The sequence below is a fragment of the Lissotriton helveticus genome, chromosome 3_1 (genome assembly GCF_964261635.1).
Source record: "Lissotriton helveticus chromosome 3_1, aLisHel1.1, whole genome shotgun sequence".
Lineage (NCBI taxonomy): Eukaryota > Metazoa > Chordata > Amphibia > Caudata > Salamandridae > Lissotriton > Lissotriton helveticus.
This window is the reverse complement of record NC_136061.1, coordinates 17,106,073-17,123,290: the sequence shown is the minus strand read 5'-3', so window position 1 is coordinate 17,123,290 and position 17,218 is coordinate 17,106,073. Positions and strand designations below refer to the sequence as shown.

Sequence of the window (17,218 nt, the reverse complement as noted above, 5' to 3'; positions counted from 1 at the left end):
ATTTTATCCATTCACTCAACTCTTTTTTTTTATGGTCCCATGCGTGTTTGCGTTAAATCTACTTTATCTGCACTTCTCTCTGGAGTAGCAGAGTCAGATTCTGCTCCTGTTGGGTATCCGCATGACAAATTTTGATAAAAATTTAACTCTGGTTGATTTACCCTTATATTCTGCCAGGACAAGTACTCTCTTTTGCTCTCCGTAGACTTTGTTGTAATGGAATAGTTAATCTCGGCTCTTTTAATTTCTGATCTTCAAATACCAATATCACAGGTCCTATAGTTACTGGTACAGTTACAGCTTCCATATTCTTAGTAAGGTTTTGAATCAATCAATGTGCAGAACGCTCATAATCAGACATATTTGGATGTTCATTACTTCGTCTTTCTGCACTTAGCACAATTCTGTGTGAATCATTACTTTGTACAGGAGTTCCTGTAATCCTAGCTTCTTCTATCGGTGTACTTGGAACATATCTTGTTTCTACTCTTTCAGGAAAATCTCTAAAATGTGATGGTTGTCTTGGCGTTTCATTAACTCTTTCTTCTGCCATCAGGGCATTTGTGGTAGTCCATAAAGAACTTGGCTGATATGGGGGTGGTCTCCTATTTAATATTTCTTCTAAAACAGCATCCTCTGATTCACTTTCACCATAGCTTTGATTTCCCAATTCTGTATTCTTTTTCTTTTCTGTGCTTTTTCGTCCCTCATATTCTTCAACCAATCTGACTGGATACATGCCATCGCACATACTTCCATCCCTCCATCTTCGCATTCGAGTCTCATGTGTTTCTCTCCACAAATCTCTACCTCTACCTCTTGGTCTAAGATACCTGCTCAATCTCTCACTTTCCATTTCATGCATCTCATCTTCCCATTCCACGAATGCTTCAAACTGAGTCGGTCTAGGTCTCGGTTCAAGTTTAATCATTTTGTCTCTCAAATTTCTAAAAATTGCTACATCAAACGATCCTCCTTCTGGAAAAGCTAGCACACCATCATCCTTCGTATACCGAACCCAATTTTCCAACCAACCACACGTATGGTAACCATATTTCGTCAACATATAGGAAGCAGGTGTTTTCGGTGAAGGAAGTACCTTTCCCTCTCTCGTAACTACCTCCTTGTCTTTTACAAACATGTTTTTCAGCTTTTTGAACCATGAAGATTTCTTTCTGTCATCATCTTAATAGTAGTATGACATTTTCCGTAACCTTTCCCTGCTTTCAAAAGATCGCATACTATTCGATTGTTGATTCCGTAACACCAACCTATCACAGCGCAGTTTGCACTAATGCACCAGTTAGAACACGATACGTCACTATAGTGCTTAACCAATAGCTTTTGCTGCTTTTTGTGATGAACCAATCAACTCCTACTTTGTCTTGGTCGCACGGACCAATCCCAGCGCGACACTTTTGATGTCACCCGCGCTCCGGCTTCTGCAGCACCGACTGACCCCTCCTTTACAAGGTTTTTTCAAGAAGCTGTATTTACAAGATATTTTACAAAATCAGTTAGTAATTTACACAAAACAAATCCACTAATCTGTTTCGCTAATAAAGTGATAGAATTTTCAAGAGCACAAGTATTCTGTAACCGGAATAGACGACGATTATCTCCTCAGAATTTTTAGACTCGCCGATAAAGCAACACTACTGGCCTCACCCTTCTATCAGGCAATAACGAACTTGTTTCTCTAAGAAAGCACATACAGAGATCTTTGTCACCTCCTTAGACACAATCCCAGAGTTTCACTTGAACGCGTATTGCAATATCATTTACACATGTTTATACAGAAAACCCTATTCATATACGCATGAACTCTGTGTTACTGGTAGGCAGCGCGTCCATCTAACCCACCACAGAATTCCTCTATTGTTAGCAAAAGAGAGATGCCACTCCCTTTACCCTTCAATCAAGCTTGGGTTAAGACCTATTACTCTCCCAGCAGTAAGTTTTAGTCGGGAAGCACGGAATGATCCCTATACTTGAAGGCTGAAATTTTATAGACTGTCCTCACTATACATTTATCCTTTCACACCTAAAGTCCCTAAACAGTGATATACGATGATACCACTGCAGAATTCGGCGATACTCCTTTTTTGAAACAGACTAATTCACTGTGCGACTTTACCTTGCCACACTTAATCCACCTGCAGACAGAGGCACTGGCTTATCCCAACACTTGGAAGCCTTTTCAAAACTACATATAACGCAATACAAACTCAACAGATGTTAGTCATACATCTATGCATCATATTGTATATAGTACTTTATACATAACCCTAGCTAATTTCCTTAGCAACCACTACTCTGCTACCAAGATATAACTGCTACAGCGCGGCTCCAGAAATCATTTCTAATCAATACTCACCATTTCCCTGAAACCTTAAAACACACAAATCATGCATCAGTGGGGCCCATAACACTGCCCATTTACCCTGTTCACTTATACTTGGCTTCAAGGCTTTGGTGAATGGCAATGGAGAAATGCTGTAACATTTGGTGGAGCGTCTAAACCTACAGATTATTTACACTTTACCATAGTTTTATTCAGACTTTAATCATTCAGACACACCATCATAGTGGCAATGGATCTGCTAGAACAAAAATTAGGCGTAGGAAAGATCAAAGACCAGCTTTTACTTCTCCATTTATCTAATTTGTATTCAACAGCTAAATTTCATTATGTCTGACATTTGTTCATTAGTAAATCTTTATTCAGTAAAATCTTAAACTTTATTTCAAAATGATCATTTTATTTAGAGCTCAGAAAAGAATCGCTTTACTTTAGAAACAGTTAAAGTTTAGCAAAGAACAGATAGTTCCAAATTCAATCTCTCCTAACATCCCTAACTAACACCCTCATCCTATCCTTTAATTCTGCAAAGCAAACAAGTAAAAGATCGTCAAAGTCTTACATCCAGGAATCAGTCAGCAATCGGGCAGCATCTCCAGTAGAAATCAGAAAAGCGACCCCTTCTAGCTAATACCAGGGGTTTTTATACCCTATTTCTCCAACTTAATCTATCTAAATTGTAACTACCATCACTTATTCAAAATTTCATTGGACAATTTCGGGGTTGGTGAGCATCACCTCACCATTACGACCTCATTTTCTCGATTGTTCATCAGAAAAATAAAGGGTCTTTGTTTTAGAATAGTCTTTGGCCTAGCCATTTCCTAGAGTGGTAACATCACAGTATTTTCCCAGGATCAGTACATTCAATCGTCCATGCTTGGCACCCATCCTAGGTTCCGGGCCATGGCAGCCTTGAACCTCCTCAAGCACAGGCAGTTCACTCTGACTTGCAGGTTTTTGGTGCGCCTGCGCTGTTCAGCTCTTGCTCACTGTTTACCCGGGCGTCCATTACATTTAGGCCTCAATAGCCACTCTTTGGAACTATCATAGAAACAAACACAGATTCATGTTAATTATTGAATTTAAACCCGTTCTGTTTACCTCCAACCTTACTAATATTTCCCAATTACTTTTTACCTAACAAATAAGCCACATAAATGCATTTTATACTTACATTGTCGACCACCTCTTAACACGGAAACGTGTACAATAAGCACATTAAATTGCTTTTGTTTACGACTAGGCTGCACATTAGTTCACAATACAATAACAATACATATTATCTTATTTTATTGCAACATGCAAGCAAAATTAGTATCCCTATGTGTAATAAAAAAAAATTATGTGTGCATTTTACTCTATGGTTGGTTAATTTCACAAAACATGCAATCAGTAAATATTAACGTTATGGGACATTAATTTCGGGAGGGGTACGCAAAATGTTGTGTTTGCCACCTCGCTCCATCACAACTACTATACATTTACCAGGCATAATAAAGCCATAAACATCATAATGGCTTTGTGATGATGGACACGCGTTGTAATGGCTGTGGCTTACGTGCTTCAAATGAGTTTTTAGGTATGCTTGTGACCAAGTCTGATAACATCGGAGGCCAAAGACAAACACCGTGGTGTCTGTGGCAGGAAATCTCATGGATCACAGAGAAGATAGGCGGAGGGTAAAATGAAAGTAGCAGGTATAATAAAAATAACGGAAAAAAACTACTAAAATGGTGGTGGACAGAGTATGTAATCAATGTTTGGCTCCTCGGCAATACGTTTCAAATAAATATAGATAGAATATGATTATTAATATATTACAAAAGTATAGCAGCGGATGACACACACGGCCCGGGAAAAGAAAGCAGCAAATGTAATACCTGACATGAGGACAGCTTTGCCTGGCGAACTTGAAGATAAAAAAGGAAACATGGTCTTGGAAATGAGGCTGAGTATGCATAGAGAGTACAAATGGTGCACAAAAAATAAAACGGAAGTTTTACATAGTATCATAGAAATATAGCTCTTTTTTTAACCAGTAAAGTTAGTTCTCAAAAAGAACTGATTTTTTTTCAAGCAATGCCCCCGCGATCCCAGACGGCTCCCCACGTCCATACTTCAAAATAAAACCCCAGGGGCTGCCTTTCCCTGGGTCTCGGAGTGCCTTACAAGCCCCCCTTAATGGAAAAAAAATGCCCCCGGGATTTAGCCCCCCCCCCGGGGGCTAATTAAGAATAAAACAATATTCTATTTTTTTTATCCTTTTCCACCACGTACGTGAGGCAACTCATGTTGGATATACATATCCAACATACATATATATATCTAACATGAGTTGCCTGCGAATAAGGAGGCCCACAGCAGGTAGGTACAATTTCTGCCATCTTTATTAGGTTGAAAGAAGCGCAATGTTCAAGCCGCCAACAGTGTTTCACACTCAAAGTCTGTGCCCTACACGTTTCATGATAACGATCACTTCCTCAGGGGCAGTGGGCCATACTGCAAAGAGGACGGCCATCTTTAAGGTGTTTATCCCACCCTGTTGGGCATGGCTATCTCAATGGCCTTCGGGTACTTGAAGTCCCATAATTTTTTCATCCCAGTGGAACGCCGTGAATATTCACCTCTCTGCAGCGCAATTAATCCCAAGTGGGTGGTGAATACACTGTAGTGGTCTGACGTGCATGAGACTTCCTTCAATCGGCGACGAACCAGCCCCAAAGCAGCAGCGCCAGTTGACGTCGTAGCGGAACTGCACAAGTGCAGCAGGGCCTCCTCGCGGCTCAGACGGGGCCGCAATCATATCCAACATGAGTTGCCTGCGAATAAGAAGGCCCACAGCAGGTATGTACAATTTCTGCCAGCATTATTAGGTTGAAAGAAACGCAATGTTCAAGCCGCCAACAGTGCTTCACACTCAAAGTCTGTGCCCTACTCGTTTCATGATAACGTGATAACGATCACTTCCTCAGGGGCAGGGGGCCATACTGGAAAGAGGAATCACAGCCATCTTTAAGGTATTCATCCCGCCCTGGTGGGCGTGGCCATCTCAATGGCCTTCTGGTACTTGAAGTCCCAACATTTATTCATCCCAGTGGAATGCTGTGAATAGTAACCTCTCTGCAGCGCAATTAATCCCAAGTGGGTGGTGAATACACTGTGGTGGTCTGATGTGCAGGTGACTTCCTTCAATCAGTGACAAACCTGCCCCAAAGCTGCAGTGCCGGTTGACGTCGTAGCGGAACTGCACAAGTGCAGCGGGGCATCCTCGCTGCTCAGACGGGGCCGCAAACATATCCAACATGAGTTGACTGGGAATAAGGAGACCCACAGCAGGTAGGTACAATTTCTGCCACCTTTATTAGGTTGAAAGAAACGCAATGTGCAAGCCGCCAACAGTGCTTCACACTCAAAGTCTGTGCCCTACGCGTTTCGTGATAATGATCACTTCCTCAGGGGCAGTAGGCCATACCTCAGAGAGGAATCACGGGCATCTTTAAGGTGTTCATCCCGCCGTGGTGGGCGTGGCTATCTCAATGGCCTTCTGGTACTTGAAGTCCCAACATTTATTCATCCCAGTGGAACGCCGTGAATAATCACCTCTCTGCAGCGCAATTAATCCCAAGTGGGTGGCGAATACACTGTGGTGGTCTGACCTGCAGGTGACTTCCTTCAATCGGCGACAAACCTGTCCCAAAGCTGCAGTGCCGGTTGACGTTGTAGCAGAACAGCACAAGTGCAGCGGGGCCTCCTCGTGGGTCAGACGGGGCCGCAAACATCCAACATTAGTTGCCTGCGAATAAGGAGGCCCCCAACAGGTAGGTACAATTTCTGCCATCTTTATTAGGTTTAAAGAAACACAATGTTCAAACCGCCATTAGTGCTTCACACTCAAAGTCTGTGCCCTACGCGTTACGTGATAACTATCACTTCCTCAGGGGCAGCGGGCCATACTGCAAAGAGGAATCACGGCCATCTTTAAGGTATTCATCCCGCCCTGGTGGGCGTGGCTATCTCAATGGCCTTTTGGTACTTGAAGTCCCAATATTTATTCATCCCAGTGGAGCACCGTGAATAATCACCTCTCTGCAGTGCAATTAATCCCAACTGGGTGGCGAATACACTCTGGTGGTCTGACGTGCAGGTGACTTCCTTAAATCGGCGATGAACCTGCCCCCAAGCGGCAGTGACGGTTGACGTCGTAGTGAAACTGCACACGTGCAGCGGGGCCTCTTCGCAGGCAACTCATGTTGGATATTTTTGCCGCCCGGTCTGAGCCACGAGGATGCCCTGCTGCACTTGTGCAGTTCTGCTACAACGTCAACCGGTGCTGCAGCTTTGTGGCAGGTTCGTCGACGATTGAAGGAAGACACCTGCAGGTCAATACGAGTTGGGGGACGATTATCTACAGCTGGTGCAATTGCTGTACAAGCGCCCCACAGTGCGGGCTCGTATGGGCAAGCTCCTTTCAGATGAGATCAGGGTGAGACGAGGAACCAGACAGGGATGCCCCCTGTGTGCGTTACTCTTTTCCATAGCTATGGAACCATTGGCAGCTCTCCTTCGAGAGAGTGGCGTGGAATGGAGCATCCCTTCGAGTGATGGACTACATACGGTGTTCCTATATGAGGACGACCTGTTATTGAATATACGAGATCTTCATGCTGTGCCGCCGGAGATATCCGTGGTGTTCTGCAAGTTTGAGGAGGTGTCGGGCCTCAGGGTAAACTGGGCCAAGTCAGGCGCTTACTCGTTCTGTGAAGACGTAGCTGCAGCCGATATTATCATTAATGGAACTGCAATAAATTGGCAACTGACCACGTTCAGGTACCTAGGAATATATATTTACAGGTCCCCGACTGTTATACTGGAGGGTAATCTGATTCGCGCCACCTCCTCACTAAGGGCACAGATGCAATTCTGGAAGTCCTTGCTGCTCAATGTCATGAGCCATGTTAACTTAGCCAAAATGATAGTTTTGCCCATGTTATTATATTATATTGCAAATCTTCCAATATACGTCCCAGTGAAGCTCTTTAGAGAATTGGAAGGGCTACTCCGTGGCTTGATATGGAATGCGGGGCGGGGCGGCCCAGAATAGCACTGCAGAAATTAAGTGCAACCCCAGAATGTGGTGGCTTAGAAGTTCCTCATCTGGAACTATATTACCTAGCTGCACAATTACAGTGGGTCGCAAAGTGGCTAAGAAGCAATATTCTGGTGGACATGGCAACCGAGAACACAGCTTGGACACAAGCCCAGATATGTGGTTTGTTTCACCCGCTAGGGAAAACTCCTCGCCTGGCACAAATACATGTTGAGCTAGCACACAGGTGTTTTAGGAGAAGTCTTCATCTCACAAAAGACATAACCCCATATGCCCCGGTACTGCCACTTCTCTGGATGCCCAGCGGCAGAGACCAAATAACGGACATGACATTGATGCCCTGGGTTGATGCAGGAGTGGAGACAATTGTAGACTTATATGCTGACGGTGACTTGCTACCTTTTGCGACATTGACAGCAGAAAATGGATTACCAGTAGGCCAGTTCATTCTACACCAAGCCATTATGCGCACGTTCACGCTGGCATGGGGTGATATGGCCAACGAGCTGCCAACACATCAGCTATTGCAGTACCTGCACGTAATGGGGAAGGATCGCATGTGATACAGTGGCTGGTGCGAGCCCTAATCATTCATGTCTTGAAGTCACTGCAGAGACTCTGCACACATTGGACTGAGGACAGAGGCCGCCCCAGGACTGATAAAGAGTGAGAGCGTGTTTTGGCTGGCTCCTCGACCAGACCACAGACAACATGACCGCCCTCAAAGACGCCACCCGCAAGCACCACCAGCTCATCCGCACCACCAAGAAGAAATAAATGAAGGAAAGACTGGACAACAACACCCACGACAGCAATCGTCAAGGAGTTCTCCAACCCCAGCACCAGCAACAACGACATCACTCCTTCACAAGATCTCTGCGACTCTCTCGCCTCGTACTTCCACCGCAAGATCGCCGACATCCACAACAGCTTCGGCGCACCCTCCACGCACCCGACCGTCGAACCAACGCCCCCCACCGCCACCCTCCGCACCTGGACCACGGTGACCACCGAAGACACAGCCCGCACGATGAACACCATCCACTCCGGATCTCCGACCGACCCCTGCCCCAACCACGTCTTTAACAAGGCCGACTCCATCATCGCACCCCAACTCCGGGACATCATCAACTCCTCCTTCAACATCGCCACCTTCCCGGAGAGCTGGAAGCATGCCGAACTCAACGCCCTACTGAAGAAACCAACAGCGGACCCCACCGACCTCAAGAACTTCCGCCCCATCTCGCTCCTCCCATTTCCTGCCAAAGTCATCGAGAAGACCGTCAACAGACAGCTTGCAGCCTTCCTCGAGAAGAACGGATCCCTCGACCCCTCGCAGTCCGGTTTCCGAGCCAACCACAGCACCGAGACTGCCCTCATCGCAGCCACCGACGACATCCGAGCCCTGCTCGACAACGGGGAAACAGCGGCCCTCATCCTCCTGGACCTCTCTGCAGCGTTCGACACTGTCTGCCACCGCACCCTAGTTCAATGCCTCAGCAACATCGGTATCCAAGAAAAGGCACTGGAGTGGATCATCTCGTTCCTCGCAGGAAGAACACAAAGAGTCCGCCTCCCCCCATTCCGATCTGAGGCCACCGAAGTAATCTGCGGCGTAACGCAAGGATCATCGCTCACCCGAACCCTCTTCAACATCTACATGAGACCTCTCGCAGCCATCGCACGCCAACACAACCTCAACATCATCTCCTACGCCGACGACACCCAGCTGATCCTCTCCCTCACCAATGACCCCGCCACCGCCAGAACCAGCCTACACGAAGGGATGAAAGACGTCGCCGAGTGGATGAAGAACAGCCGCCTGAGACTGAACTCAGACAAGATGGAAGTCCTCATCCTGGGACCATCGCCCTCCGCCTGGGACAACTCCTGGTGGCCTCCCGCCCTGGGCACCGCTCCCAAGCCAACAGACCACGCACGCAACCTGGGCTTCATCCTGGACTCCTCTCTCTCGATGACCAGACAAGTTAACGCCGTCTCCTCGTCGTGCTTCAACACCCTGCGCATGCTCCGAAAGATCATCCGCTGGATCCCGACGGAAACCAGGAAGACGGTAACCCTGGCACTCGTCACCAGCCGACTGGACTACGGGAACACGCTCTACGCGGGAACCACAGCCAAACTACAGAAAAAACTCCAGCGCATACAAAACGCCTCCGCCCGACTCATCTTGGACATCCCCCGACGCAGCCACATCTCCGGCCACCTGAAGGACCTGCACTAGCTCCCCGTCAGCAAAAGGATCACGTTCAGGCTCCTTACCCACGCACACAAGTCTCTCCACGACCTGGGCCCCAAGTACCTCAACGACCGCCTGACCTTCTACACACCCACCCGCCAGCTACGCTCTACAAGCCTCGCCCTCGCCGCCGTACCACGCATCCGAAGAGCCACCGCCGGAGGAAGATCCTTCTCCTACCTGGCAGCGAAGACATGGAACTCCCTCCCCATCCACCTCCGGCTGACACAGGACCATCTCGCCTTCAGGAAACAACTCAAGACCTGGCTGTTCGAGCAGTAGCGGACCCCCTCCCCCAAGCGCCTTGAGACCCTTCCGGGTGAGTAGCGCGCTATACAAATGCTATGATTGATTGATTGATTGATTGGCTAGTGCCACAAACATACCACAAAATTCGCTATTCAAACTCATACAGACTTATATATTGCACAGGGTATGTCTTCCACCGGACAAAATCAATAAATACTTCACCACTAACACTTCCGAATGTCCAAGATGCCGTCTCCTAGGTGCTGATCTATTACATATGCTGTGGTCCTGTCCCCTGCTTTTACACTATTGGCGCGCAATACTAGATACGCTCGCCAACTGTACTAACACTGATGTACCCTCCATGTTGGAGGTCTGCATCCAGGGGCTTTACAGGAGAACCAAGGTAGGCTTCAGATTTCGTGACCTGGGCCTAATAACAGCAAAACAACTTATAACTAAGAGGTGGAAGCACAAGGATCCACCAGAGTTATCACATTGGGTGAAATCCCTTGAGGTCTGGGCACGGGCAGAGGGTACTGCCCTACACAGGGGAGAAACGGCAGGGTTACGTAAATATCCAATTGCGCAGACCTGGGATGAAATGCTCAGAACTCTCACACGCTCCAATGCTGCTGCATACACCTCCTGCGCAACAAGTGGGACTAATGAGCTACCAAAACACACATGACTTACTGTCTCTATATGCCACCCCAACTGCAATAGTTGGACTGAGCGGGGACCTCACAATCCTTACAAACATCCTCCGGAAGTAGTTCCTGCCACGCGTCACCTTAACAATCATACAACTGCGTAAAAGAAGAAGCAGCAGCCCACACATTACACTCGCACACTAGCCTGGCCGCATCTGCACCCAGATGACACACTAGACACTTGCTACATACACCCTTGGTTATTTGATGTCTCTTTTGCGTTGATTTATTATTTGTTGTTATTCGATGTGGTTGATTTATTATATAAAATTATATCTAATGGACGGACTTGACATTTACATGTGCGTCGATCTACTTGCTTGGGAAACAGCATGTGCTGCACTTCGAGAATCGAATCCAAATGTGAACAGCATTCGCCAGTATGCATTGATATTCTCACGCATTACTTACTGCCATGGAGAGGCGCACCAAGCATATTCATTCTGGCCCTCCATTGGAGAAAACAGAATTTGCGGGCTGCGGGAGCCCAAGACGACCCACAAATACATGTGCAACGTTATATATAGAGTTATGGAACACGTGACATTACTGCCATGGCACTGTGTATTGATGCTTGTTAACTAATGTACCAAAAAAAGATAAATGTAATAAAGATATTTAAAAAAATATATATATAGTTCAGTTTATTCTTTGTTAACCTTTAGACGCTGTCTTTAAAACATACATTCCTTAAAAACAATCATACTACTGCTAAAAACCCAGGGCCTCATTTAGGAGGCCATGCGTCAGTTTTGCGCTTCCGATGCGTCACTTTTTGTGACTCATCGTTGACGTAAAACATGCCTCCTGTTGCGCACTATTTACCAAAGTGATGCATCTAGGCAGATGCATCACTTTGTAAACCCCTAGGCTACATTATACCTGCATCAGGTATAATGTATGCAGGGGGGGGGGCGTTCCCCCGCAAAAAGCCTCATAGAGGTGACGCAGTGAAATCTGTGAGATTTCACTGCGTCAATTCAAGGACGCTGTTGCATCAATATCTTACGCCTGCCTCACAGCAGGCGTAAGACTGACGCAGGCCCTTTCACATGGGGCTTGCCCCATGTGAAAGGACGCATTGCTGGAGTTGCGTCACCTTTGTGACACATTCCAGCAATGCGTCACTTTTGCGCTTACAGATACGTCAGAAATACTGACGTATCTGTAACTTCTTGCGACATGATGCGTCATACATTAAATATGACGCATCAGGTATGTCGCAAGGAGTTCACACTGAGAAGTGACGCATCACTGTTTTCACGCAGCGATGCATCATTTCTCATAAATGAGGCACCCAGACCCTCTACTATTTACACTATAAGACAGTAATCCAAATATTTTTAAAGAAATGTAGCCAGTGTACAAGCCACGTCAAAGAATTCCATCCTTGCGTCATTTCGACAATAGATAATATATGTTTTCAAAAGAGAGCCCCAGCACCTTGAGACCCTTACGGGTGAGTAGCCGCGCTTAACAAACCTCTGACTGATTAAAAATTAAACAACAAAGCCTATTAAAGTGGCGTCAATCAATTAAATCATCAACATTGGAAGTATGAAACAGGAGTCCACATGTGCAGTTATTTTCTTGATCTAAAAGGGCTTCAAATGTCTCAGCTCTTACATAACGCACATTAAATCCTGCTAGTAGATGGATTACAACTCTTAACTGTATTCACATTTGAATTGTGCAGTATTTTTGATTCACGAAACTAACCTCAGGGCTGAGCAGTAAGAGATTGTCTCTGACTGTTGAATTCTCAGCTCCTAAGTTATGGGAGTTTTCTCTTAGAAACAGGAGCAATGTATCATTTCTATCAAAATTAAATAAGGACTTGCATTTAAATATAATTATATATTTAAAATAAAATAAATGTATAATACATATACAGTGTATGCCTAATGTGTTTTCTAAAAAGAAATTTTTAAGTGTTCTAGTTTTGAAGATTATTTGTTGGAGAATTGGTTGAGAAATAACTGGAAATATCAACTATTTTGATATATCCAAAGTCCTCCTCAAGAAGTCATTTGCTGTGCAAACAGGCTAATACTTTAAACACATCATTATATTATCAATTCTTTTTAAATAAAAATGTAATATTTAAAAAATGATATTTTTAGCAACAATACTTTTACCAATATTTTTAACAACTATGTTAAAAATACCACAAAAAAATGATAGACATCCCTGCGAGAATCTTGATAACAATATATTCTACATCACAATATTCTTGCAATTAAATTTTTTTATCATGATTTTTTAAATAATAATTATGTGACCTACAAAAGGGAATGTGTATACAGTAAAATCCTGGGAGATAAGGAGGTGAAAATTATTTCATGAGGAATTCAAAATGATCAGAGAAAAGAATTAAGACCAAATAGCGTCTATCTATCTATCTATCTATCTATCTATCTATCTATCTATCTATCTATCTATCTATCTATCTATCTATCTATCTATCTATCTATCTATCTATCTATCTATCTATCTATCTATCTATCTATCTATCTATCTATCTATCTATCTATCTATCTATCTATCTATCTATCTATCTATCTATCTATCTATCTATCTATCTATCTATCTATCCATCCATCCATCCATCCATCCATCCATCCATCCATCTATCTATCTATCTATCTATCTATCTATCTATCTATCTATCTATCTATCTATCTATCTATCTATCTATCTATCTATCTATCTATCTATCTATCTATCTATCTATCTATCTATCTATCTATCTATCTATCTATCTATCTATCTATCTATCTATCTATCCATCCATCCATCTATCTATCTATCTATCTATCTATCTATCTATCCATCTATCTATCTATCTATCTGTCTATCTATCTATCTATCTATCTATCTATCTATCTATCTATCTATCTATCTATCTATCTATCTATCTATCTATCTATCTATCCACCCACCCACCCAGACGTCCGTCCATCAATCCACCCACCCATCCATCCATTCATCCACCTGCCTGCCTGAAGTCTGGCTGTCTTTCAAAACTAAAACCATACTTCTCTGCCCATGACCGCAGAATACATATTCATTACACATGATTTTGAATATTTTATCTACTACATTATTTTACATACAAAACTGACCAACTAAAGGAGTCCAGGTGACCTTCCCTGGCTGTGGGGATTAATCCGGCTTGTTTAGAACAGTTTGTCAGGGATAGCTTGTCATATTGTGTGCATGATAATGTTGCAGATGAATCAATCAAAATGAAGGTGTAGTGCATATACTGCATGGCAGAGTCTAACAACAGCCCCACCCTTTTCAACAGAACATATTTTTCTAGATTAAGAGACAAGTAACAAACAATTGAATCTTAGTGGCAGCCAGATAGCTGCAGCACAATCACCTCAGAAGAAATGAGCGACACATGTGCCATAACGTATGTGTATCACAGGTGTTGTTGCATCTTTATACACACGCTCACTGACGTATTTGAAGTTTCATGCACTGACATCATCACACACTGAACACTGCTTGATGAATTGTTTGCCAAGCTGGTGATTAACATAATCTACTAGCAGAGTTCATGAGCTGCTGAGCTGTAAGCTCGGTATGCGAAAATGAAACCAAATACCCAATGTCTACTTTTCTTTCCTTAGCATTTTGGTAGGGGCCATGCCTTATTTACAGCGTTACGCCACTTATTGCGACAATACTGCCTTGCAAATAAGGCCCCATTTTACAATGCACATGGCGTGAAAGGGGAGGGCAATGGGTGTTGCTGTGAGCATTACACCGTAACACTCATTGTATTTGACGCTGCCCCCTATGAACAAGTGTGGTGTTAATAGGAGGCAGCACCAACATTAAGACCTGGTCTTAAGATGTCAAAATGAGGAGAAATGCTTTATTTCTCCTCGGTTTTGCTTTTTCCACGTGTGCTTTCTTGTGCACCACACATAGAAACAGCAAATCGCCATTGATTGTTTATGTGCAGGAAGGTGTCCCTCGGGTCCAGTTCCCTTCATATAACACTGCACAATAACTACACTAAATAAATGCGGGGAGGGTAAAATAAGCATTGTGGCCAGGTCAGCATTAGGGACATCCCCTGATCTGGTTGAATCACTGGCTGCACAGTTCTCTCTTCTAGGCAGGCACAGAGCTCTAGATAAGGTGGATGGGTCACCGCTTGTGATGGCAGAGGAGGGGGGGCTCCTCCATCTCAGCAGGGCTCACAGACAGGCCCCTGTGCTTTAAGGATGGCTCTTTTACTCTATTGCAGGAGCCTCAATCAACCTACCGTCGGACAAATCAGAAATATGTCATTTCTGAAAGAGGTAATTTGAGGCCCCAGGTGCACTAGATTTCACAGTCTGGGATGGAGTTTAATAATCCACCTAGAACTACTGGCAGGTCTGATGAGGTAGAGAGTACAGTGCTTTTCTTAAACCTGTTTGCAGAGAGGTGATCAATCTAGATGTTCATCAAGGCGTGTTACCCCACAAGGACACACATATTTTTTCCTTTCTATAGCCGTGTGGAATTCTAGTCACCTGGTCAGTGATTAACTATGCTTTTTTTTTTAAATGTTAATATACAAATCTTGATGTTATTTAGGTTTTCCGAAAGAGTTCTGAGTTGGGTATTAGCACTAGCCACTGAGTGTGATCTGGTAGCACACATGCCAGAGTAGGCAACAGGAGATGACAGTAGGGTTGCATAGATGTTTCAAAAAATATTTGATGAATATTGCTCTCATAAGTCACATTCCTTTGTAATCAATTTCCTAATATTATTTTGCTGGTGCTTTGTTCACAGGGGGAGCAGACACTGTCCGGTTGGTGAATTCCGGAGACGCCTGCAGTGGGAGGGTGGAGATCAAACACGAGAATCGCTGGGGAACGGTCTGTGATAGCGACTGGGATCTGAAGGATGCTGAGGTGGTCTGTAGACAACTGAACTGTGGATCTGCATCCAGAGCACAAACAGTAAATGATATATTCAGAAATGGTGTCTTTCCCGTATGGATGAGTGATGTCAGGTGCACGGGAGCAGAAAAGTCTCTCTTCGATTGTCCACGCGCTTCCTGGGGAGTCAGCAGCTGCCCGAGCAGAAGAGATAGTGGAGTGCAGTGCAGAGGTAAGAAAAGCCAACAGCAATCATTCGAATCCTCGAAAGACACAAGCTAATTAAAGAAGTACAGTTGGATTTATCAAACCTCTGCTGCCATGACAACATCATATCAATATTGAATATAACCAGACGCAAAGACATTGTATGAAAGAACCTAATATCAATCTCAATATGTAGGCACACTGAATTGGATTTATTACGAGCTACAGAGTGTAGTGATGTCCTTCAGAGATTGCAAAGTCTTTGAAGGCATTGATTGCAGCAGGAGGCCTCAGACCCTAACATGTCCATCCCTTCCATGCTAGAAGAAATCCCACAATCCAGCCATGTCCAGGTTAAAATTCGTAGACGTGTCCATCTCAAAGCACAGCCAAGAGTTGGAAGAAATGAGTTGTCCTTTTTCATTTATTTTGACAAGGAACAAGTTCTATACAGGTTTTCAATACAGTAAATCTTTCAATATCATGTGAAATTATATATAAAGATTACACTGCATCAATCATGGAAGAAAGAAGCATGCCTGCAAACTAATTGACCAATATAATCCTAACCAATAGAAACAATAACACAACTTAAAATAGCCAGAGCTGGGGTAGTTCAGTACAGAGAGAAGCTTCACCCAGTCCCCCGCTCTTTTTTTTCATTGGCTTATATGTTAGCCCTCTGTAAATGCTGTATTTGGATTCGTTAATGGGCTTGTTAGTCCCTCCTTAGTACAGCCATGTTGTCATTTGTATCCCCCCCTTGGCTATTGATCCCTTTACTTTTTTGGTTACATTGTAAGCACTTTATTTTGAGTTTGGCCTACTTGAGGCAGGACAACGTGCTTTGTTTACAGTCAGCGCGCTGTGCACTCTTTCACTTTGTGAGATACGGGAACACTTGCAAACGCTTGTTACAGTAGTTCTCAGCAGCCCTCGGGAGTTCTGTCCCATGGCTGTTGCTGTAGAACAGATCCAAGAAGTGCAAGGCGCCATAAGATGACGTGATGCTGGTGCGTGCTATTACCACTGTTTGGTAAAGACTGCATTCACGGTTAGTGGATCCCTAAGGTATTAACTACCAGGGAGGGGGGTGGGACTGTTCAGTGTATAGTCATTGTGAGAGGTTAGAGTGCTCAGTGGTTGTGTTAAAATCAGTAACGCATTGTTCTTTCGCTTGTTTCTTTCTGTCATTACTCATGTCTACAAATAGCAAACCTTTGTCGGAGTGGGTGGCACTTTGTGTACTGTTTTTGTAGAAGGATTGTCAGTAAATGTTCCTGCTGTGCGAATCACTCACCAATGAATAATAAAAAGCGCCCATCCTTAAATGGAGACCGCATGATGTTCTTGGGATTTTTAACATAGGAAAAACAATAGATGTATGTCATTATACATGTTAGTTTTGTAATAAAGTATGTCACT

The 17,218-nt window shown here is 44.2% G+C and overlaps 1 protein-coding gene across 1 annotated transcript in view; it reads left to right on the top strand.

The window, feature by feature from the left end:
• The window catches only part of LOC144822592 (CD5 antigen-like), a 510,246-nt gene that overhangs the window by 388,974 nt on the left and 104,054 nt on the right, over positions 1–17,218 (top strand). Inside the window, exon 5 of the mRNA XM_078680312.1 lies at positions 15,498–15,818. Within this exon, the coding sequence (XP_078536438.1) occupies positions 15,498–15,818 (321 nt within the window). The remainder of the gene's footprint in view (positions 1–15,497; positions 15,819–17,218) is intronic.